Source organism: Alternaria ventricosa (assembly GCF_023758065.1).
Source record: "Alternaria ventricosa strain BMP 2768 chromosome Unknown scaffold_7, whole genome shotgun sequence".
In the NCBI taxonomy this organism is placed as follows: Eukaryota; Fungi; Ascomycota; class Dothideomycetes; order Pleosporales; family Pleosporaceae; genus Alternaria; species Alternaria ventricosa.
In genome coordinates, this window is record NW_026055687.1 from 127,728 (window position 1) to 148,958 (window position 21,231).

Below are 21,231 nucleotides of genomic sequence, written 5' to 3' on the forward strand. Positions count from 1 at the left end.
AACACTGCTCACCTTCGAATGGCCTTTTCCTTCAATCGCTTCTTATCGCTACTAAACTATCCACTGCTTTCCATGACGCCTTCTCAAAGATCACCAACTCTGAGAATATGACACCAGCTCCGCCTACAGCTCCCCATGCCTGCTTCGTCTGCAAACAGCCTGCTGAACAACGCTGTTCCACCTGTAGCAACGCACGCTACTGCTCTACCGCTTGTCAGAGGAAAGACTGGAAGATGCACAAGATGCTTTGCAAGTCCTTCGCAGATCTCGAGCCCCAACCTGGTCCAGCCTTCTTTCGCGGTCTCCTCTTCCCCGAAGATGAGCCTTCGCCAAGGTTTGTCTGGATTGAATACGGCAGCGTTGAGGTTTCCGCAACGATCTCCTGCGAGCCCTTCTTCGGCAAGAACATACTCGGTTGGGTGATTCAAGAACAGCCTTACCTCAAGCGCATACCCCCGCACCGCCTCGGTATCTACTACAACGACAACTACATAGGTCAGGGCTTGCCCGCAACCCCGAGTTTGACTAAGTGGCTGGGATCAGCGATAGGCGAATGCTTTCGTGGATCCTGGCTCGCACACGCCTACGAGAACGGCGTTATGTTTGACGAGGAGTGGGAGAGATGGGTAGACCATGCGATATCGACACAGCGGCGTTGGCTAGTCTCTTGGGATATTTCGAAGGTCAGGGTGCGGATTACCATGTGAGAAGCAACTTTCGCTGAGGGTTCACTCACCCAAAGATCACTGGGTTGCGATCTGATAAGATCAAGGGTCAATTGGCCTGGAGTAGGACCGAGCACGGGAGAGCTATCGGGTTTCGCGACACCTATGGAAGAACAGGATCTTGCAAGCGCATGGCGGCCTGTCTCATGGAGATCTTACCGGGGAATTTCACGACATTAGTTTGCAGCCTCGAGGATGCGCGTTCTGACTACTGGCGCAACGTGGGGCAGGCAATGCCGTCACAGCTTGACGTTAGCACCTGCTGAATTGAGCCAAGCCCCGCACTATCTGCATAGGGCGTGCCGGCGGCTATCGTAGGTATACAACATCTTAGCAAAAGTCCTGCACTCCTCAATACTGTATCCTCAACTCCTATCACTCTTGATAACTTGAGATTGGCATCATGACGTTCGATATTTCAAAAGCTCGGGAGCGCTTCCCCGCACTTCAGCAAGATCAGGTCTTCCTTGACAACGCCGGCGGCAGTCAAGCATTGGGTGATGCGATTGACTCGTAGGTGAATGTCCAGATCATGAGTACATACAAGGACTGATATGAATGCAGAATAGTACAATACCTCTCCAAGACCAATGTTCAGCTTGGCGCTTCATACCACACTGGCACTCAGTCAAACACGAATTACGAGGAGGGCTACCAAGCAGCCGCAAAGTACATGAATGCTGGCCGCGATGAGATTGGTAACGAAGCCATCAGATTCATTCACATCCTGTTACTGACGATGAACAGTTCTCGGTGCTTCAACAACCCAGCTCTTCATGAACCTCGGCTCCTCTCTGCAATTTCCCGCGGGCTCAGAAATTATCCTCTCCAAGATGGAGCACGAGACTAACGCGAAGCCCTGGCTTTTCATGGCTGAGCGTCTTGGTTTGACTGTGAAGTGGTGGGCGTCTCCAAAGGAGGATGGACTCAAACTCACAGCCGAGAACCTCAAGCCGCTGCTGAGCGACAAAGTGAAGTTTGTAGCATGCACGCACGTGAGCAACATTCTGGGGACGATTCATGATGTGAAGTCTATTGCAGAGGCGGTGCATTCGGTTGGCGCGCTGTTCTGCGTGGATGGCGTTAGCTACGCGCCGCATCGTGCGATTGATGTGAAGGATTTTGGAGTCGATTTCTACGCATTCAGTTGGTACAAGGTTCGTCCGGCATCTACTCTACTTCCTTGTTAACGGGTACTAACGAAATGACACAGGTCTACGGCCCACATGTCGCCGCTCTCTACGCAAGCAACTCAGCCCAACAGCACATGAAACCATTGGCCCACTTCTTCAACCCCACGAAGACCCTCGAAGATAAGATCGGATTCGCAGGCTCGAACTACGAGTGCGTACAGTCCATTCCGACCATCACGGCTTACCTCACCGACGCTTTCCCCGCCATCACCGAGCATGAGGGAAAGCTGCAGGCTATTCTTCTCGACTACCTGAACTCACGACCAGATGTCACGATCTTGGGATCTACTTCGAGCGATAGCAAGGAAAGGGTACCCACAATCTCTTTCACGGTCAAGGGTATGAGCAGCAAGGCGATCGTGGCTGAGGCAGAGAAGATTAGTAACTACGGGTTCAGGTGGGGGCATTTCTACTCAAAGAGGCTTTGCGATGAGTTACTGAAGCTAGAGCCGGAGGGTGTGACGAGAGTCAGTATGGTGCATTATAACACTGAGGAAGAGATCAAGGGATTGGTTGAGGTGTTGAAGAAGGTCCTTCCGCAGGTTTAGAAGCTTAGAGGAAAACGTGGCGTAGATTCCGAGGCCTGTAATAGTGAAGTATACATTGATATAACTTATAGTATTCAAAGCATGAGTCGAGTGCTGCGGTACGCGGCTGCTAGATATCTACCAAGACGTACCCCGATGAATGAAGGAAAAAGATTCCGCCCATTGCCAGTAACAGGCCTTCTATATTCCTTCTTCCACTCACTTCTCATGAACTCTCCAGTAGTTGAGTGTCGTCTTGGAGCACAACAACTCTCCACATCTCAGGACTGGCCTGGCTGAGAATGGTTCGCATGCGCGCGATGCAATTCGCCGGTACAGAGATCCGAAGCATGCCGTCAATAGGAGAGGGACACATGGCTGAAACTGCGGTCACAGTACTGATGAGGGAAGACCAGTCACGGACGGGGTGGCGTAGAACGTGATCGCTGTCGTACAGCATAATGTGCATATTGAACGTTCCTTGACGCAAACTAAGAATCGCCCGCTTCAAGAACTCGAACGCAGCAGCCTTGTTGTCGCGGTGTTCCGTAGCGCCTTTCCAGTCACTGACGAATTCTCCCTCGACCCACTGATGGAGACGACGTAGTGTTGACTGATGCATTTCGTTGGAAGTGCTACGCCGTACAGCATCCTCCTTCTGAGCTACTTGAAACCTGTGTGTAAGATGGCCCAACAGATCTCCTGTTCGATTTAGGTGCCGTGATAAATCGTTCCAGCTGGTGTTCGCAGGAACCTTGATGGTGATTAATGGGCATCTCGCCAAACGGCCGCGCTCTATGATGGGGTAGGCTTCCTCGCGAACTAGTCGACTGACTCTCAGTATACCTACAGAAGGCTTCGTATGGTATACTTGCAGGCGAGGCCCGACAAGTAAGCGAATTATAGGCATGGCCACCAGCTGATCGTAGACGCAAAGACGTATATCGGCGGGCAATCGCATGAACGGAAATGTGTCGGATTCAGTGTCTCTCGTGAGTGAAAACTTCATCTGATCATACGCAGCGTGCGACTGCTTGTCGGTGTCGTCGAGTGAGGGTGAGTTTATTTGGTGTGTTGTTGTTTCCTTCGACAGGCGCATAGAGGAGCAGTAGAGGGCATCGCCGGCTTTGTCGCAAGTCTTCCAACAGTGAGCAATGCAGACAGTCAGTTTGAATACTTGGAACATACCATCTTGAAGAGATTTTCGCCTCTAACAGAAGACTGATCTGCATCGGTACCTGGAGCAGCAGAATCCTCTGGCAAGCCGATCTCATTGAGTGGCATATTTGTTGCTTTGGCAGTCATTGCGATGTTGGTGGGTCGGTCGTAGTATAGTGTCGGTGATGAGGAAGGGCGGGTGTGCGGTCTATGAGAACTAGCACAACTGGAAACTTAGTCATTCCCACGTTCACCTTTCCAAGGTTACCATTTCAGTAGCGCACAGACTCAATTGTGGAAGCGCAAGCGTTTGACTGAGACACATCACTGCATGCATAGCAAATAATACAACGAAAGAACCCGCATCTTATTTATGAGAAAATGCTGCTAACTCTATGCTTTCAGATTTCGCCAAACAGCCGTCTCAAATCTTGCGACAAGATCGAACGTCTTGCGATCTGCCCAAGGTGACACCTGCGTGGCAAAGAACAGCGCGATTCCCCTCTCACGATTGACACTCCACTGTAGATTCGGAAGTCCTGACCAGCACAACGTACCCTTTGGCTTGAAGTAGTTCTCTCGGTCCACATCTTCCATCAACAACAAGCTACCAAGTCCGAAGTTCGGTTTGACGCCTTCCATACTGGCGTCCAACGTGCAGGTATAAGCAATTTCAGCGTTATCGACGAGTGCCTTGGCCGCGAGACTGCCTTCAGCGAACTACGGGCTGAACATGGCGTCGACCATGGTTTTGGAGAGGATGGTAGGCGAGGGTTTGAGAAGATCGGCAAGCACGCGCGTGTAGTCGTACACATTAGCATACAAGCCCGCTCCACCACCTTCTCCAACAGGATCGCCAGACCAAAAGGGTGTTGGGCCATCTGTGAGACTGCCGTCGTCTTGCCGAGTGCTCGTGCGCATCAGCTTTTCTTCCACTGCGGGCTTGCGATTGAGATGCCAGGTAAACGAAGTTATACCGAGAGGCTTTGCAATGTTGGTTTCGACATATTCTTCGAAGCTCATGTTGGCCAAACGCGTGATGAGTAAACTGGTCCAATCGAAACCACCGCTGTATTCCCAGCCTTCTCCAGCTTCGAATGTCCGTGGATAGGCATACTTCTCAGCCACGTTGCCATCGGTTATCAGAGCGGGTAGTTCGCCGCGTGAGGCTCGCCACGCATAAAGACTTGGAGAAGCCCAGTCTACAAGTTGGTGGAATCAGTCCATGCTGTGTGCTGTCCGTCTGGAAACACTTACCGTACGTCGTGCCACTGGAATGCGTGATAAGTTGACGCAGGGTGATGGACTTCGTGGCTGGACGCACTTTGATCTCGGAGCTGTCCATCTGAACGATGGGTTGGGAAGCCAGTTCTGGTAGGTACTGATCGACTGGTTCATCTAGCGTGACTAAACCGTGTTGAACGATTTGCAGGGCAGCAATAGCGGTGATGAGCTTTGTGCAAGATGCAATGAAAAAGGTTCGATCGAAGTCCATAGGCTCCGCATCTTCAGTGACGCCATTGTAACCCGCGGTCTTCTTGTAGATGAATTTGCCTGCAGCGCGCGTGAGATACACTCATTTGGAGATAGTATCAGGGAAAGTACCATCCTTATCGACGACAGCCATCACCGCCCCAGGCACAATGTCCGAGCCTTTGGCAGTCGCCTCCTCGAGGTATTTCTCAAATGCTTCCATTGAAGAGAAGTAGAAGCAAATAATCTTGATGGAGTGGCCGCTGCAGTAATCTTCGAGGTGTTCGAGTTGTTGTGTGGGCGTTTCGTCCTGATAAGATGACGACAACTATTTATGCAGTTGCTATTAGGCCACCATCCCTCGCTAACTAGCATTCCTACCGCATTCCAAGCCATAAGACAAGGCAGCCGTGATTTATAATGAGCGTTAGCAAACTGCATGTGGTAGAAGGGTGGGGGCGAAGGCTTATGTCCGATCGCCGTGCAGCGAAAAAGCATCGCAGCCATTGGTCTCGTGAAACCAGCCAACTTTGCCTGTAGTGTCCGGTTTCGTACCATCTCGAGTCTTCTATGGCGATGACTGGCAAGAAGGGTTTGCCGCCAGACAATAAGTGAAAACGAGCCAATTAAATCCCTTCATCAGTCGGCTGCTTCCTGTTCCAGAGAGTCCTGTCTGCTCTTGGTATGTGCCGCCTGCGTCCCGTATCTGCACTCCATGATTGTACAAATTGCCAAATCGGGGAAGCAGTCCACGGGTATGTGCAGACAAGCAATGTCGCTCTTCCCTGACACCGATCATGTCCGTCTGTGTAATGATCCAAGTAGAGTGCAGGGTGAAGATGACATACATACCTAGGTACAGGCTAAGACGATCGGAGAAATGTTATGCCGACTCTGGGCAAAGGTCACACTCTGTTTGGGAAGCTGTCATTCCACGAACAACAAAACTTTCAGCGCCACCCTGAAAGGTCGCATTGTTGGAAGCACACCAGCCGAACTAGGTTGGAGCAAGTAGACGTCTGCGCCATGTTCGTCGCCGCAGTGAGGCTGGTGCAGGGTCTAAAGGAACGTGTCTGGAAGCTCGGACGAAACACGGTTGACGCTCGGGCCCTCTTGCTTTGACATCTACCCCTGCAGCCTCTATCTCACACTTGATGTCATCTCCCCTCGCATCTCATCTTATGTATACGATATTCTCGCAAATCTTCATGCTCGGTAAAACTCACAACACCACGGATAGCCACCGGCAATGGCGACGTCGATCACTCAGCCTTTGTCCAGTCGGAAGAACTCAAGCCGAGCTGCACCAATGGGGAAGGCCGTTGCAAAGCCGGTCCGACGACCCCAAACTTGGTGCGGTGATTACCCCGGGTTTCCAATGTAAATACGGCGTCTTGAGCGGTAGCGCACTTCCTGAGAGGGCTATGTGGGGTAATTGATGAACATGTTACAGTAGACAAGGTTCTCCAGAAATGACATGCGCCACTTTGAATAGCGCAATGCCCATTGCTTGTATAAATCCTCCGGGGCATCGTCACTCGATTCACAAGCACTTTCATCGCATACGCCAGCTACCATGCGCTTCTCTTCAGCTATCGCGCTCGTCAGCTTATTGTCTCGGGCGGCCGTGGGAAGTCCACTCGCCAGCAACGAGCTTACCAGCCGGGCTACAACGTTCAATAATCCAATCTTGTGGCAAGATTATCCCGACCTCGACGTCTTCCGGATAGGCGATGTTTTCTACTACTCATCCTCGACTTTCGCCTTTTCGCCAGGAGCTCCGGTCCTAAAGTCTTACGACCTCGTTAATTGGACACCAGTAACTCATAGCGTACCAAGACTCAACTTCGGCTCGATATACGACCTTGATAACACAGCAGGCCATGCTTACGTCAAAGGCATCTGGGCCAGCTCACTGAGATACCGGAAATCGTCCGACAAGTTCATCTGGATTGGTTGTGTTCAATCCACTGGGAAGTCGTACATTTGGACTGCCGACGGGACCAATGCAGCCGCCAATAATGGCGAGGTATCGAGCTGGAACTGGACTGCTGCGGGCTCATTCCCCAAGTGCTATTACGACAACGGGATTTTCATTGACGACGATGACACCATGTACATCGTATACGACAAGTACCAGCTCAAGGTTGCCCAATTGAACGCCGACGGCACAGCTGAAGTCAAGAGTCAACAAGTCTATGAAGACCCAAATGGCCTATACCTCGAAGGTTCGCGCATGTACAAGATCAATGGCACATACTACATCTTCGCTACCAAGCCGGCCGATGACGAGTGGGTGTTAAAGTCAAAGAGTCCCTGGGGCCCGTACGAGGCGCGAATCCTCGTCGACAGCATCGCAGGACCTTTGCCCAACGCAGGCAACAGCCACCAAGGCGGCGTAGTCGATACCAAAGATGGGAAGTGGTATTACGTTGCGTTTATGGACTCGTACCCTGGCGGACGCATTCCTGTCGCTGCGCCTTTGAAGTGGACGGCGGATGGATGGCCGGAAGTTGAGAAAGTGAATGGTGAATGGGGCAAGACATACCCTATGCCAGTCACAACCGCTAAGACCGTCCCACCACCCACCGGCTTGGACAAGTTTACTGGAACATCTTTAAGTGCGGAATGGGAATGGAACCACAACCCTGATACCAGCAAGTGGAGCCTAGTAGGCGGGGCTGGTGGCATCAAGTTACAGACTGCTTCTGTTACGAACGACCTCTACGCGGCGCGCAACACGCTGACACACCGTATCCTTGGCCCGAAGTCATCGGGCACCTTCAAGATCGACATCAGCAAGATGGCCACTGGCGACCGTGCTGGTGCTGTACTTTTCCGTGACACTGGAGCATACATTGGTATACATAAGGAAGGCTCAGCGGCGAAGTTGGTAATGGTCAACGGCTTGGAATTAAACGCAGACCGAACAACGAAGTCTACCGGCACTGTCGCTGCCACGGGGCCTAGTCTCGCTGCCGGCACAACCGATCTGTGGTTCCGTGTTCAGTCGGATATCACGCCAGCTTTCTCCAACACCAATGCAGTGCGACAAACAACCTTCTGGTACAGCACTGATGGCACCAAGTTTGTGCAACTTGGTCCCGCGTACAACATGGCGAATACATGGCAGTTCTTCACCGGATACCGATTTGGTGTGTTCAACTTTGCGACAAGCAAGCTGGGTGGAGAGGTTCTGGTCAAGAACTTCGAGTTAAAATTGGTGTAGATGCAATGCGCATTGTTAGAACGTGGTGACGTTATTCATATTACAACCAGGCTAGTTCATCGAGCTCTACAAACATCATTACTGTCGTATCGTCGTCTGCAATCTGAGAATGATTTCATCGGTGAAGTAACGAACCGGAGATAAGAAGATAAGACACAGCCGCTGACAGTCACCGCAACATCCGCTGCTGTATTTCCACAAACTACGGCACGTGCAGACAGCGTTTGTACGTCTACAGCCAAACAGCAGCCAGGACTCACAGTTACCCCAATGTATTGACGCGTCACATTCATAGTTCTTCAAAATTATCCCCATGCTATCCGTGAATACGCATCATCACAGATGCACGCAATCGCGCAATGGTAGACGGTGGGCCTTTCATGTATTTAAAGTCTACCATGATCACTCTCCATCACCTAGGTCGAGGACACTCGCCATTTATAACTGACACCAGTGACTTTTAGAGACCGCATCACTTTCTACACTCTTTCATACATCTCCAAGATCAAGATGGGCAACACGTACCACCATCATAGCGAAGAAAAGAAGCCTTTGAAGTGGTTTGCTTCGCCTTTGATCGAAGACCATGTCAAAGACGACGGCGAGAAGGAACACCAAAGCCCAGCCATAACTCGAGAGAATACACAGTCGGTCCTCGATAGCGAGTTTCACGATCCTAATGCCGAAGCTGGTCTTCAGCTCGAGGTCGAGGTGTGCACGCAGGAGCTGCGTGACATGCCATCTTTCAAGCGCCATGCCGAAGCCACGAATCAAGAGTTGTTCTTCGATCTCTGTAAGTACCCAGGCCTTCTCTAAAATATTAATGTGTCTTGCTAACGACGCCATCTTCCAGTTTTCGTCGCCAACTTGACCACGTTCACTTCGTTGAAGGAAATCAACGATAGTGCTTCTCTGCGCGCCTACGTCGGGTTCTTCGCCTTGCTCTGGCTCACCTGGTACTCGAACTCGCTCTATGACGTTCGCTTCACTGCCGATTGCATCTTCGAGCGAATTGCCAAAGCCCTCCACTTCGGTGTCATGGTCGGGTTCGCTGTTGTCGGTCCTGCCTGGGAGCCTGGAAAACCTACGAGCTCACTCCAGAAGTATCAAGTGCTTTCGTTCATCCTTATGGTGTCTCGTCTGGTACTCGCGGCCCAGTATAGCGTCACTTTGTTCTTCGTGCGCAAACACAAAAAGACTGTCCTACCGCTATCGCTCGTTATCGGCTCGACGCTCGTCGCGGCACTGATGTACGGAAGCATTACTGGTGCTCTACCCAAGGAGACGTGCAACCTGGAGTTAGGTGTCTGCAAGCAGTTCACGACTAAGGTACATTACGCTTGGTACATTATCAGCGCCGCCGAGATCGTCATCACTGTTGGCATCTCATGCTACTGGCGCGTCATCTCATTCAAGGGTACCCACATCGTGCAGCGCATGTCGCTACTTACTTTGATCATCCTGGGAGAGGGCATCATCGTTGTCTGCAAGGCGATATCGAAGATCGTCAAGAACGGATCTCAGTTCGATACTCAGCTGACTGGCCAGATCGTCTCTTCGGTGTTGATAATCTGTAAGCTACCAATTGTCGACCTGACTTCTCGAGCATCTTGCTAATAACTCTCAGATCTTCTCTACATGCTCTACTTCGATCGCATGCATGAAGAACACTTCGGTACGATCAAGCAGCAAGTCTGGGCTTCACTCCACTTCTTCCTCCACATCATGCTCGTCCTCGTCCTTCAGGGCGTCTCGTACCTCATCATGTGGGTTGTGGCCCTCATTCGTATGGACCGCGTCGACGAGAAGTTCCGCGAGATTGAAGGGCTCAGCGTGACCGGTGCCTATGCCAACGGCACTCTTTTCGCCAACGCTCTCCGTCGCAAGATCGACGTCTACCTGTGGAACACGATCCCCAAGGGCGTCGATGCGAGTAAAGCACTCGAAACCTGGAACAGCACTCTTGTCACCCTGGCGCAGAGCTTCGATAATCACCAGAATGACGAGCAGAACCTGACAGCAGTAGACATGATTACCAAGAGCTTGAACACCGCAGAGAGCATGGCGATCCAGACTCTGTTCGACAGTTTGTCCATCTCAGTACCGAAGACGGCACCGAAGACGGTAGAAGAGCCTAAGAGAAAGTTCTTCGACAAGGCCGCGCTCCTCCAGAAGTACGAAACGCGCTTTGAGCTTGTATTCGACTATGTTTTCCTATCGGTAGGTCAAATCCCGTTCTCTTCTTCTATCAAGTACTCTACTGACACACAACGAAGGCCGGTCTCGCACTTACTTTCATGGCCATCATTGCCTTTGTCTCCCTAACACCCGCGAAGCGCCATCTACGTCAATACGTGCGCCTCCTCACTATCGTCCTCGTCGGGTTCGCTGTCTGCCTCATATGCCTCATCAATACGAGCAAACCGAGTCAGAAGCATTACATGGAGAGCAATTGGATGTTGCCAACCATTTGCTTACTCTTCTTCGTATGCGTTTTGGTGAGCCACTTGAGGCCTCCAGCTCGATGGAGAGGAATTGGAGGACATCACAAGTGGCACGGAGCTTAGTGGCTCTTGCAGATCCGGAGAGACTGAGTGGAAGGAGATGTAATATGGAACAAGCTGAGAGAACTGACTTTCGCGCGTTACTTGGATCTGTACAAAACTTGGGTCTAGATTCATATCTACGGAAGGCTTGCAAGTACATGGGGCGGCCTACAGCGGTTGCCGAAATACAAACATGCTTTTGAAACCTTGATCTCCACCAGAACCGTGACGCGAGATAATATGTCAGCTCGATCGGCTTAGGCTTTCGTCCCACCACTCACATTCCAATTAGTCCCGCCTTCAGTCCACAAATACCAGTTTACAGTATTTTCTTTAACCTCATCGTTTGGGTTTCGAATCCCCAGAGTTTCGAATATCCTGCGCACAAGCGCAACAAGCCCTCGTCCTCGACATTTGTACAAGGGCCATTGCAGCCTCCTCCATCTTGCGCCTCTCGATGATCCTCTCAATACCGTCATCGATCAAGTCAATCTGACGCAGTATATCTCGGCCAACGGCGTCTTTGTTCTAATGTAGTATTAGCCATGTCGCTCTAAGCCATATAGCGCAAATAAACTCACCATGAGTTCGCGTCTCAAACCAAATAAAGGTTCCGGGACGGTTATTGATTCGTCATTCTGCACGGCCTGTAGTCGTGCTTTTCGCGCTTCCAATACTTCGAGCCAGCCTGTTCTTTTCCTGATCTCGATCTCGCGACTAAGGCGTTGGGCCTCGGATATTGGCGGGGTCGGTGGTGACTGGACCCTATGGGTGCGCTTGGGTACTGCAAGATAAACTGGGGTGGTCGAGGGAGCAGAAGATCCTGTGTTGGATTTGGCGTGGTAGTAGGGCAGTACTCGGTACTGGTATGCTGAGGAAATCCGATTTTCATGAGACATCGTGATGGCGTGAGTCAATCCTTGCATGCAACCCAAGATTAGAGCGCCAGTAACAGCCGTACGATCGTAGTAGACGCAGAGAGTAGAATTTTTGTGTATATACGGGAAGGTGGTAGAGTCGCGACTTTCGTTTGCAGGCAGAGGAGTCCCTCCACGTAAGCCTTTCCTCTCACTGTAAGTTCCCTCTCACCTGCAACAACCTTGCGCTGTATCCATTCTGCAGCCTAGAATACCCGTCCCTTCGTCTGCTGCATCTTCGCCACATTGAAGTTCTTGATCAAGAAAACCCACACCAAACAAAGTCCCATGATCGCCGTACCCGCAATCAGCATCCTCTTCTGCGCAGTCCCATATGCTTCCTCAATCGCCAACCTCGTCGCACTACCCTTCGCATAGCTCAATTGCTCATCTAAGCTACCATAAATGAGATCGAAGTTCTCCATAGCCTCAGCTGGCAGTAGGTCCATGAGTGCCTGAGGAAAGGAGTTTGTCCAGATCGCGCCGGAGATGGTAGATCCTACCGCGCCGCCTAGCCATCCGAAGATGTTAAGAAGTGCGAGAACAGAGGCGACGTGTTGGTGATCTGCGGCGGCCATGACGGCGATCTGCTCGCAAAGAATGATGATGGAACCGCCGATCGCGATGAAGACTTGGCACATAACTAGGTAGCCTACACTGGTGTTCGGGTGACGGAAGTAGATCATGAGACCTTGACCGAGGATATAGATCGGAACGGCGATGAAAAGAAGCCAGCGGAAGTAGCCTGTCTTGCTGATGATGAGACCGACTGACAATAGTAGCACACCAGAGAGGACGTCGAATGTTGAAGCGACGTAGCCTGCTTCTGCGATCGTGAGGTTGGTGACGACCTGCAAGAAGGAGGTGAAGTATGAGTTCCAGGCGTAGTACGAAATCTGGTATGTAAAAGAGAGGAGACAAGCGCCGAGGACGGAGCGGCTGGTCAAGAGGTCGAAAGGCAAGAAAGGCTTTCCGGCTGTGAAGCGCTCATGGAGGCCGAACGCGATCAGTAGCACGAAGCCAATGACTAACATCGCGATGATGTACCCCGTATACCATCCGTTGGGTGCTGAGTCAGCGAGAGTGAACGGGAGGAGGAAGATGACGAGACCGGCGGCCAGCAGAAAGGCTCCCGGAACTATAAAGCTGTTAGCCTGCCTTCATCAAAATTCGCCATGGTAGAAGAAACTGACCATCAAATTCGCGGATATGGAAGACGACGCTCTGCAACAGGCTCCTGCCGCTCGCCTCTCTTGCGAGGACGCCATTTCGTTTCGCCTTCCGCAGGTTGAGCTTCAACAGCAAAAACAGTGGTGCGGCGACAAAGGGAAGGATGATAGCGAAAGTGCCGAAACCCCAACGCCAGTTGATGTTGTTATAGAAGCCCTCAGCCGCCTTTGGACCAGCAAACGCCGTGATAATGTATGGCGAAGACGTGAATGCGAAAGCCAGACCCCGGTGTTTCAGACTACTTGAATCCGCTGTGATGACGTCCACACAGTAAGTCATACCACCGAATCCGATTGTGTAGAAGACCTGCGCAGCACAGTACGTCGCTAGATTGGTAGATGCAGCCATGATGATCAAGCCTAGGGTAGCGAAGCACACCATTGTAGCGAAACCTTCCGCACGACCCCAGAGATCGAGCAGCTTGGCGGTCGGGATGTATACGGCTGCAGCCATGGAGTTCGAGACGATGGTGATGACGGTGATAAGGGAGTGTTCTTCGAATCCGGATGTTACGTAGGGTGTGAGGTTCGAGGTAATAGATGACTGGAACGCATTCGTGAGGTACAAGAGCCACATGCTTGGAGTTGTGTCAGCTTCATCGTCGATATGTACTTGGAAGTTGGAGCGGCGTACCATAAGAATGCGCATGCTAGAGATGTCTTGGTCCACGCCAAAGTAACAGCTTCGACTTCCCTAACACCCTCCTGCGCAGAGACAGAAGGCATGTTAGCTTCCTCAACCTTGCGAATCGCATCTTCTTCGTCAACATCGACAACGTCAATGCTCTTTTGCCTCGTAGGCTCGGTACCAGGCTGGATAGCAGCGATAGAATCCATGGTTGTAGGCATGTCTCAACGATCTGATAATCTGCCTGGATGAATTGAACGCATTGCAATCTGCCTACCGCGAAGGGCACCAAAGCTCAAATACATTGCCGCAACTCTGGGTCCTACACGGCAGCAGCAGCTAAGCGTGATACTCATGTGGGCCGACAAGTCCAAGCCAAAGCTTCTTCCGTTGGACGCCTTGAACTAGAGCTTGTCCCGGAGCTTGACCACGACGTCGCGACAGCAAAACTGAACGGCGAACACGAGATGTTGGGTAAGGCCTTAGCCATGATGGGTACGCATTGAAGGGGTACTAGCCTTTCGAAGCATGGTGTTGATGGGATAATCTTATCAGATGGATCCCTTCAGCGGGTCCAGAGACGGCTTGAACCCCATCTTCGGCTCTTTTCCGGTGCTGCGAGCTTTACACCCGCAGATAATCTGTTAGAGGCGACATTGCGGCTGACGGTCTCAAGAGGAAGTTGTGTTGTGGCTGGCGAAAATTTGCGCGTCGTTCGATGTTCGGGTGGAGAACATCCAACCTGAGTTCGCTTGATCTTATCTTATCTTGATCTAGATCAGTTGGCGGGCGCGCGTCGCGTCCGACCTCGGCACGCCTCATCACAGCTACTCACCATTGCACTTCATTCAATTTCCTCCTTTTCATCATGCTGTTACTTGTGATTCATTGGTCCTTTATGAACACGCCCTTACGGACCTATCAGCTACAATGTTCTAGCAACTAGTGAGTGGGCAAGACGGCTCTAATAGTCGCAATACCCTCCTCGTCCGCATCTGACCAGACTTGCGCGGCTTCGACCAAATCCCGCTGTCTCAATGCAACTGCGCGCAGTGCAGCATGATGCCCCTCGCGTTTACGAACTGTGAGAGCATCCACCCATACCAGAGTGCGGTAATCAGGGTCTACAACTTCGATCGTCCCTAGCCCCAAAGGAAGGGAGTCGACAGAATCAATTCTATGACTCATTTGTACGCTGCACAGCGCTTCGTTCGGGACTCGTAGCCGCTTCAGTTGCTCAAACTTATGATCGCGCAGTGATGTTGCAATGGATCGAGCCCGTGTCGATACGCTCTCATCAGTAAAGGGTACCTCGACATCAATAAACAACTCTTCAAGCGTTGGCGCTGCGTGTTTCAGAGCTTCGATGACGTTATCCCAACCTAGGTCGTCTCTTACCTCAAAGTTGAGATGAGAGTGCCGTTCGGGGTAGGATAAGAATACTGATATCTTCCGAAGCGCTGGCAAGCCCTGCAAAAGAGCGTGGAGATATTCGCTTCTGATGCATCTCCTTCCATCGAGCATCTGAATCCCCAGCTCAAAATGTATAGAAGTGATACTGGTAGAAATGACTGCGGGTACCGGGGCTGCGATAGGGTTCGCCCCCAAGTAAGTGTCCCACTTTAGATCCAATGACAATAGATTCGGCGCTCGAAAGAAGTCAAAGTCTGTAATCTCTTCACAGACCAGGTGATGCAAACCAGCGAGACCACTAACGGCGTTGTCGCGAATCTGACTGCTTTGAGCACTGAACCAGTCCTGGACTGTTGTCTCGGTGATCCTTGGCGGTACTTTACCATGCTCATCCGGACCAAATGGTTCTTGGTAGGTTTGCATGTCGAGTGTTTCCAGGTTGGGGAGCAGGCTGAGGATTAGACCCCCGAGTGACGGCTCGAAATAACATGCAGGCATCGTTTGTCCGTCGATCTTTCCGTCGATGGAAATCTCTTTCTCACCCTCAACTTGGGTGCAAAGCTTATAATCGAAGCCCAATCGGCGATCTATATCAGGTTTGAGGTCCTCCAGACCGTGCACACATCGTTGATCTTGACATTCTGACTGGTCGTTGTGCAGTCGCTTCGTGACTGGAAGGACGAGATGATGCACGAAGTTCGCGAGTTTCGCGTTCTTGATTAACGCTCGCAGGAATTGCATGACAGCACCATGATGATTGAATCCAACGGGAAGGCTAGGCGCATGGTAAAGAACCTCTTCGGCGACGGGTCGGTATTTCTTTGCAACACGTGCGAAACCTGCTAGAGTAGTCTGGTCAGCTTTGCTAGAGGTAATTCTGTGGAGTATGTTGAGGATCAGCTCATTCGGCAGGTCATCCAACTTGGCCATCTTGATGTAGTGCAAAGCCTGCGACAGGCGCGAGGGTGGTAGAGCGTGAGATTAGGATCTGTTCGATTGATATTTTGTTTCACCTGTATATGTAGTAGAAGTCTTGGTCGCCGTCTCTGTACATGACCCATGCCTTGTTCGTGAACGTTGTGAACTTCTGCTTTGATCTGGTGCTCACAGAAGGAAAGCACTGTGCTGGATTAGCCGATATGATGACGTTCGACTATTAGGAAGAGATCAGAACAATGTCACGCAAGACATGAGGGACATGAGGATACCCGAAGCTCGGTCGTTACGGCTAATTAGATCAAGAAAGCTTACGCTACTTGAAGTCCTTCTCGCCCAACGAATTCTCCATCTTCTGTATCCTTTCCCAGGTTTCACTCCACTTCTCCCATTCGCCATCAGGAAGCTTACCCTTGAGGGGGAGTCTTCCGCCCTCCATTGTGCCGAAACCAGTGACCCTCTTGACTGCTTCTTTTATGCCTACAATCCCATACTTGCCGATGAACTCCTCCGCAGTACTAACGGTGTATTGCAGCTCCTTCATCTTCTTGAGGTTTTCATCGGTGATCGGCCTTGTCTCCGCCAGCTTCATCAACGAGCAAACGGTCTTGGGGTATATGGCTGCGAGACCATCGATGACACCTGCGGCATCGAAGATGACGATGGGACCGAGTTGTTGGCCGAGGCCAGAGTAGACGCGGAATTTGTTGTGGTCGATCTTGGGGTCTAGGGAAACCTGGTTGTGCCATGAGACGACGGCGTGCGACATCTTGCACCCGACGATGTTGGGGTGTTGGGCGAGGATGCGGTAGGTTTCGGGGGTGACCATGACGCCGTTGGTTACACCGGGGTAATTGTAGCTGTGGCCTCATTAGTACAATACAACAACTTCAAGTGGTTGAGACTCACATAAGTACGGGCAATGGGCTCTTGTCCGCGACAACGGTGTACCATTCTCTGATGCCTTCTTGGCTCGCCGCGGCTCCGAAGTAGCCCGGCGCAAGGACAAGTCCCCATTGCGCACCCGCTTGCTTGAAGTCTTGTAGCCACTCAAGCGTCTCATCCACGCTGTTTATCAGTGTACCGGCCATGATCGGGTAGTGCTCGAAGCCCGCCTCGTGTAGCCCCTTTCTCACACCAGTGACAAGGTCGATGCGCTCCTGTCGCGACATGTGGATCGCTTCGCCCGTGGAGCCGAGCAGAACGAGGCCGCGCACGCCATTTTTGGCTAGAAATACAGAGTGCTCGACTTGAGTCTGTACGTCGACAGCGGGTTGCAGCGATTTGGACTCGGATTGGGGTTTGAAGAAGGTCGGGACGGGGACGAAGACGCCGGTTGGTGGTGATGATGTCATCTTTGTGGCTCGTGCGTAGATTCGCGTTCTTGTCGCGTGTTGATGCTTTTCTTCTTCTTACTGGAGTCGGATGTGAAGCAACAGCTATTACGCGCAGCGAGAACCGCGAGTTTTATTGCACGTCTTGATCAGCCGTTCCTCGGGTTGCTTTACTCCAGCTGCCGAAGCTATGCGCCCCGCGGTGGAGCCCTTCTGGCCCATTTGACCCCGCGCCGCCGTTCGGCTTACCGCGAAGGGGACATGGCGGCGGTATTGTGCTGATTGGTCGATATGGTAATGGGGTAGATGGAGATGGTCAAGTCATCTGCGAAGTGAAGAAGTCTTCTCGTGATTCTGACAGCAGCGTGTCATCAATAGATCCGACATCCAAAAGAGATAGTGCAGGAAACCAGCGAAAGGCGTGAGCCATGGGAAAGATAGCAACCATCGAGTACTTTCGCGTTCCACCGCGTTGGCTTTTCGTCAAGATTACCGACGCAGATGGAAACTATGGCTGGGGCGAAGCATCACTGGAAGGCCACACACAAGCAGTCGAAGGATGTCTAGTCGCTTGGGCTGAGCGTTATGTTGGCTTCGAAGCAGAGTGAGTCAATTCCTAGTACGCATAACGGCATCAATGCTGACAACTCAACAGCAATATCGAACACATATGGCAGATGTGCTGGCGTACCAGCTTCTATCGTGGCGGACCAGTCTTCATGAGCGCACTAGCTGGCATTGACATTGCACTCTGGGACCTCAAGGCTCGGAAACTCAATGTGCCGATTTACCAGCTGCTTGGAGGCAAAGTCCGCGACAAGCTCAAGGTTTATGCATGGATAGGCGGAGACCGACCAAACGATGTCAAAGAACAAGCGTAAGCAAATCCCAACTACAAGATATCATCGTGGTCGCGAGAATGCAGTACTAACCCACTCACAAAGTCTCGCCCGCAAAGCCCAAGGCTTCCACGCCGTAAAAATGAACGCAACAGAAGACATCGGGTGGCTCGACTCCCCCAGCACCCTCCAATCCGCCGTCGACCGTCTCAAAACCGTCAAAGACCTCGGAATGGACGCCGGCATGGACTTCCACGGGCGTATCCACAAGCCCATGGCCAAGCAACTGGCGCGAGCACTAGAACCACACCACCCACTCTTCATCGAAGAGCCCCTTCTTTCCGAGCACATCACGGGTATCACGTCGCTTCACAACCAGACATCCATCCCCATAGCCCTAGGTGAACGTCTCCATTCCCGGTGGGACGTCCGCCCCTTCCTCGAAGCCGGCTGCGTCGATATCCTCCAGCCAGATATCTCGCACATAGGCGGTATATCAGAAATGCGCCGTATAGCCTCCTCCGCAGAAACCTACGACGTAGCTATCGCGCCCCACTGCCCTTTGGGTCCCATCGCCCTCGCCGCGTGTGTTCAGGTAGATTGCACACTACCTAACTTCGCTATCCAAGAAATGAGTTTGGGAATTCATTATAATGCTGGTAGTCAAGATCTCACGTCGTACACGAAGAATCCTGAAGTATGGGATGTGAAGGAGGGGTATATTGAACTGATGAAGGGGCCGGGGTTGGGGATTGAAGTTGATGAGGAGATGGTTAGGAGGGAGAGTAGGGATGCGAAGGCTTGGGTTAGTCCGGGGTTTATTGGGCCGGGAGGAGAGGTTAGAGAGTGGTAGGGCGTTGGGGTCTACATTGCATTGGCAGTGTGTGTATAGAAGCACCATGGAGAGGCCTGGAGGTTTGTAGCATACTTTTGGGCGATGGGCAGAGACGTCATACGAAGGCCTGGAGGTATACGCTTCCTTCTTTATGAAGCCTGTAAAGCCCTCTGGCGACGTGAGTACCTCCTCGCTATTCCATGCGTCTCCTGTCCGCTCAAAAGTCGGAGGTGAAGGCGACCACAATAGGTAAAATTTCCACCTTCACTTCCCCACTTTATTCCTATTGTCGTCTCCAGCAGTCACCTTGACTTTTCAATCCACCTCACAATAGAAAGATAGCTATTGTACCGTTCTTCCCAGCTTTGCAGCTCCCAGATGCCCAATATATAAAGAGCGATTTCCCCTGTCCCCTCTCTTCTTTCTCCAGCCCACACATTTCCAACACACACATACATACCATCACATATCTTTGCCAAAATGGCATTCTTCTTCTTCCTCGCCGTCTTTACTCTCCTGGGGTGGCTCGCTTGCGAGCATGACGACTTCTGGGCTTCTCCCCCTTCCTCTTCTTCTTCGGTCCCTGCGGCTGGTCCGCATACCGCCCCATCTTCGCCTTCCTCTTCGCTGCCGCGCCGAGAGCGTCGAGCTCTTGCGCGTGCTCGGTCCCGGTCTCCTCCTCCGGTCCCTGAGTGGGCTCGCCCTGGCTCCCTCCTGTCACCGCCCCGACAGCAGCAGCAACAACAACAACAGCAGCAATACTTGCCCGCTGAGGGCAAGTACGACACGTTCCTGGACGTGAGGTCCACCGAGGCCTCTGGCCAGATAGAAAGAGTGTGGGATCCGGTGTGTGGATGGCGCTGGCGTGCGGTTCGTGGTGAGAGAATGGCTGCGAGTTTGGTTCCCCTTCCGAATTCGCCTCCCCCCTCGCCTTTTGTCGCTGCGGTTCCTCCTCCGGTCGTAGTTCTTCCTGCTCCTGTTCCCGCTCCGGTTCCTGTGGTTGTTTCGGCACCACCCGCCCCCAATGTCGCGCCGCCGCCGCCTCAGCGCACAGTCGCTGAAATCCTGGCCGGCATCCCGTCGAAGCCCGAAGGGCTCGTACACATCTTTCCGCTCCCGGCTCCAGCACCAGCACCACAGCTACAGCCTCTGTTTGGTGGGTTGTCGCTGGCGACACCTGCTAACCATGCTTCGGGCTCCCTGGGACTGGTGCTGCCCGGCTTCACATCCTCAGTTTCGGCTCCTCTCAATCCTCCTCGACACCCCTCTCCCCCAGCGGAGGCTGACCATAAGCCTCCGGCTGACGACAATTCCGGATTTGTAGCACCGCCACCCTCCTTCTCTCTTCCAGCTGGGGCTGACCATAAGCCCCAGGCTGATGACATTCCTGGACCTGTCGCGGCCCCTCCTCTCCCCTCCTCTTCTTTCGCCTTCGGGCCTGGATCTGGTGCTGCTGCTCCGTCTTTCGGTGCTGGTTTCGGTGCTGGTTTTGCCGCGCCTGCTCCCGCTCCTTCCTTCGGTGGCGCCTTTGGTGCCGGTTTGGCCTTCGCGCCAACCTCATCTTTCTCCTCTGGTCCCGCCTCCCGCCCCTCCTCGCGCCGTCGCGGTGCTGGCCGTGGCGGCAACGTCATCTACCAACTCCGCGAGGTCGCTGCCCCGGGCATCAAGGATGATGCCGACGACAAGACCTCCCTCCGGGAGACCCCTCTCGACGCCGAGCTCATCAGCATCCCGCTGGTCATGGGAGCCGACCTCGGGCATGTGAGCTCGAGCGGTCTGGAAAGGATCGCCGACTACATCTCTGGTTCTTCCCTCGCCTCTTTCGAGACGAATCTTCGTCTCAAAGAGAACGGACTTCGCTCGCTTGCTAATCTTCTGCGTTGGCAATGCAAATCTGGTCAGTCGCTGCCCCCTGGTGGGACAGTGGCTCTTGGTCAAACCATCTCCGTGCTGGCACGTGTAGATGGGTTGGTGACTGGGTTTGTCGCTGACAATGGGGGCCAGCAGCAGCTGTTCGTAGGGGGCGACTTCTACTTGTGGGCGCGGGCGTGGCGCTACCTGGAGAAGTACGGCTGGCAGGAGAACAAGGTTCAACTGCAGCGAGAACTGAACGCGGCGGTGTTTGGGCAGTTGGAGGAGTTGGTGGGAAAGCACCAAGCCCATTGGGTGAGGTTTCTGAAGCCGTCTGGGGCTCGGAATTGAGGCGGTGGGGTGCAGCTTTGTTTGCGAGCGCCGTTTTGGTTTGCTCT

General features: G+C 52.5%; 9 protein-coding genes across 9 annotated transcripts; 5 read left to right on the forward strand and 4 right to left on the reverse strand.

Annotated features, from left to right (window-relative positions):
• Positions 1 to 242: 242 nt before the first annotated feature.
• J4E93_004799 (uncharacterized protein) lies at positions 243 to 2,466 on the forward strand (the record flags this gene model as incomplete). Its single annotated transcript, XM_049342725.1, has 5 exons — positions 243 to 495; positions 1,151 to 1,238; positions 1,290 to 1,423; positions 1,473 to 1,882; positions 1,939 to 2,466. 5 exons carry the CDS (start codon positions 243 to 245, stop codon positions 2,464 to 2,466), a joined length of 1,413 nt encoding a protein of 470 aa, XP_049199725.1.
• Positions 2,467 to 4,323: 1,857 nt separating this feature from the next.
• J4E93_004800 (uncharacterized protein) lies at positions 4,324 to 5,299 on the reverse strand (the record flags this gene model as incomplete). The annotated part of the gene is made up of 3 exons (XM_049342726.1): positions 4,324 to 4,805; positions 4,861 to 5,157; positions 5,209 to 5,299. 3 exons carry the CDS (start codon positions 5,297 to 5,299, stop codon positions 4,324 to 4,326), a joined length of 870 nt encoding a protein of 289 aa, XP_049199726.1.
• Positions 5,300 to 6,652: 1,353 nt separating this feature from the next.
• J4E93_004801 (uncharacterized protein) lies at positions 6,653 to 8,305 on the forward strand (the record flags this gene model as incomplete). Its single annotated transcript, XM_049342727.1, has 1 exon — positions 6,653 to 8,305. One exon carries the CDS (start codon positions 6,653 to 6,655, stop codon positions 8,303 to 8,305), a length of 1,653 nt encoding a protein of 550 aa, XP_049199727.1.
• Positions 8,306 to 8,664: 359 nt separating this feature from the next.
• Positions 8,665 to 10,915, forward strand: J4E93_004802 (uncharacterized protein; the record flags this gene model as incomplete). Its single annotated transcript, XM_049342728.1, has 6 exons — positions 8,665 to 8,687; positions 8,770 to 9,098; positions 9,159 to 9,878; positions 9,933 to 10,525; positions 10,582 to 10,620; positions 10,826 to 10,915. The coding sequence occupies 6 exons, from the start codon at positions 8,665 to 8,667 to the stop codon at positions 10,913 to 10,915; spliced, it is 1,794 nt and encodes a 597-aa protein (XP_049199728.1).
• A 1,059-nt stretch (positions 10,916 to 11,974) lies between these two features.
• J4E93_004803 (uncharacterized protein) lies at positions 11,975 to 13,834 on the reverse strand (the record flags this gene model as incomplete). Its single annotated transcript, XM_049342729.1, has 3 exons — positions 11,975 to 12,906; positions 12,962 to 13,575; positions 13,632 to 13,834. 3 exons carry the CDS (start codon positions 13,832 to 13,834, stop codon positions 11,975 to 11,977), a joined length of 1,749 nt encoding a protein of 582 aa, XP_049199729.1.
• A 733-nt stretch (positions 13,835 to 14,567) lies between these two features.
• Positions 14,568 to 15,968, reverse strand: J4E93_004804 (uncharacterized protein; the record flags this gene model as incomplete). Its single annotated transcript, XM_049342730.1, has 1 exon — positions 14,568 to 15,968. The coding sequence occupies one exon, from the start codon at positions 15,966 to 15,968 to the stop codon at positions 14,568 to 14,570; it is 1,401 nt and encodes a 466-aa protein (XP_049199730.1).
• Positions 15,969 to 16,290: 322 nt separating this feature from the next.
• On the reverse strand, positions 16,291 to 17,329 carry J4E93_004805 (uncharacterized protein; the record flags this gene model as incomplete). Its single annotated transcript, XM_049342731.1, has 2 exons — positions 16,291 to 16,834; positions 16,884 to 17,329. The coding sequence occupies 2 exons, from the start codon at positions 17,327 to 17,329 to the stop codon at positions 16,291 to 16,293; spliced, it is 990 nt and encodes a 329-aa protein (XP_049199731.1).
• Positions 17,330 to 17,736: 407 nt separating this feature from the next.
• On the forward strand, positions 17,737 to 19,000 carry J4E93_004806 (uncharacterized protein; the record flags this gene model as incomplete). The annotated part of the gene is made up of 3 exons (XM_049342732.1): positions 17,737 to 17,912; positions 17,964 to 18,185; positions 18,253 to 19,000. The coding sequence occupies 3 exons, from the start codon at positions 17,737 to 17,739 to the stop codon at positions 18,998 to 19,000; spliced, it is 1,146 nt and encodes a 381-aa protein (XP_049199732.1).
• A 462-nt stretch (positions 19,001 to 19,462) lies between these two features.
• Positions 19,463 to 21,184, forward strand: J4E93_004807 (uncharacterized protein; the record flags this gene model as incomplete). Its single annotated transcript, XM_049342733.1, has 1 exon — positions 19,463 to 21,184. One exon carries the CDS (start codon positions 19,463 to 19,465, stop codon positions 21,182 to 21,184), a length of 1,722 nt encoding a protein of 573 aa, XP_049199733.1.
• Positions 21,185 to 21,231: the final 47 nt, after the last annotated feature.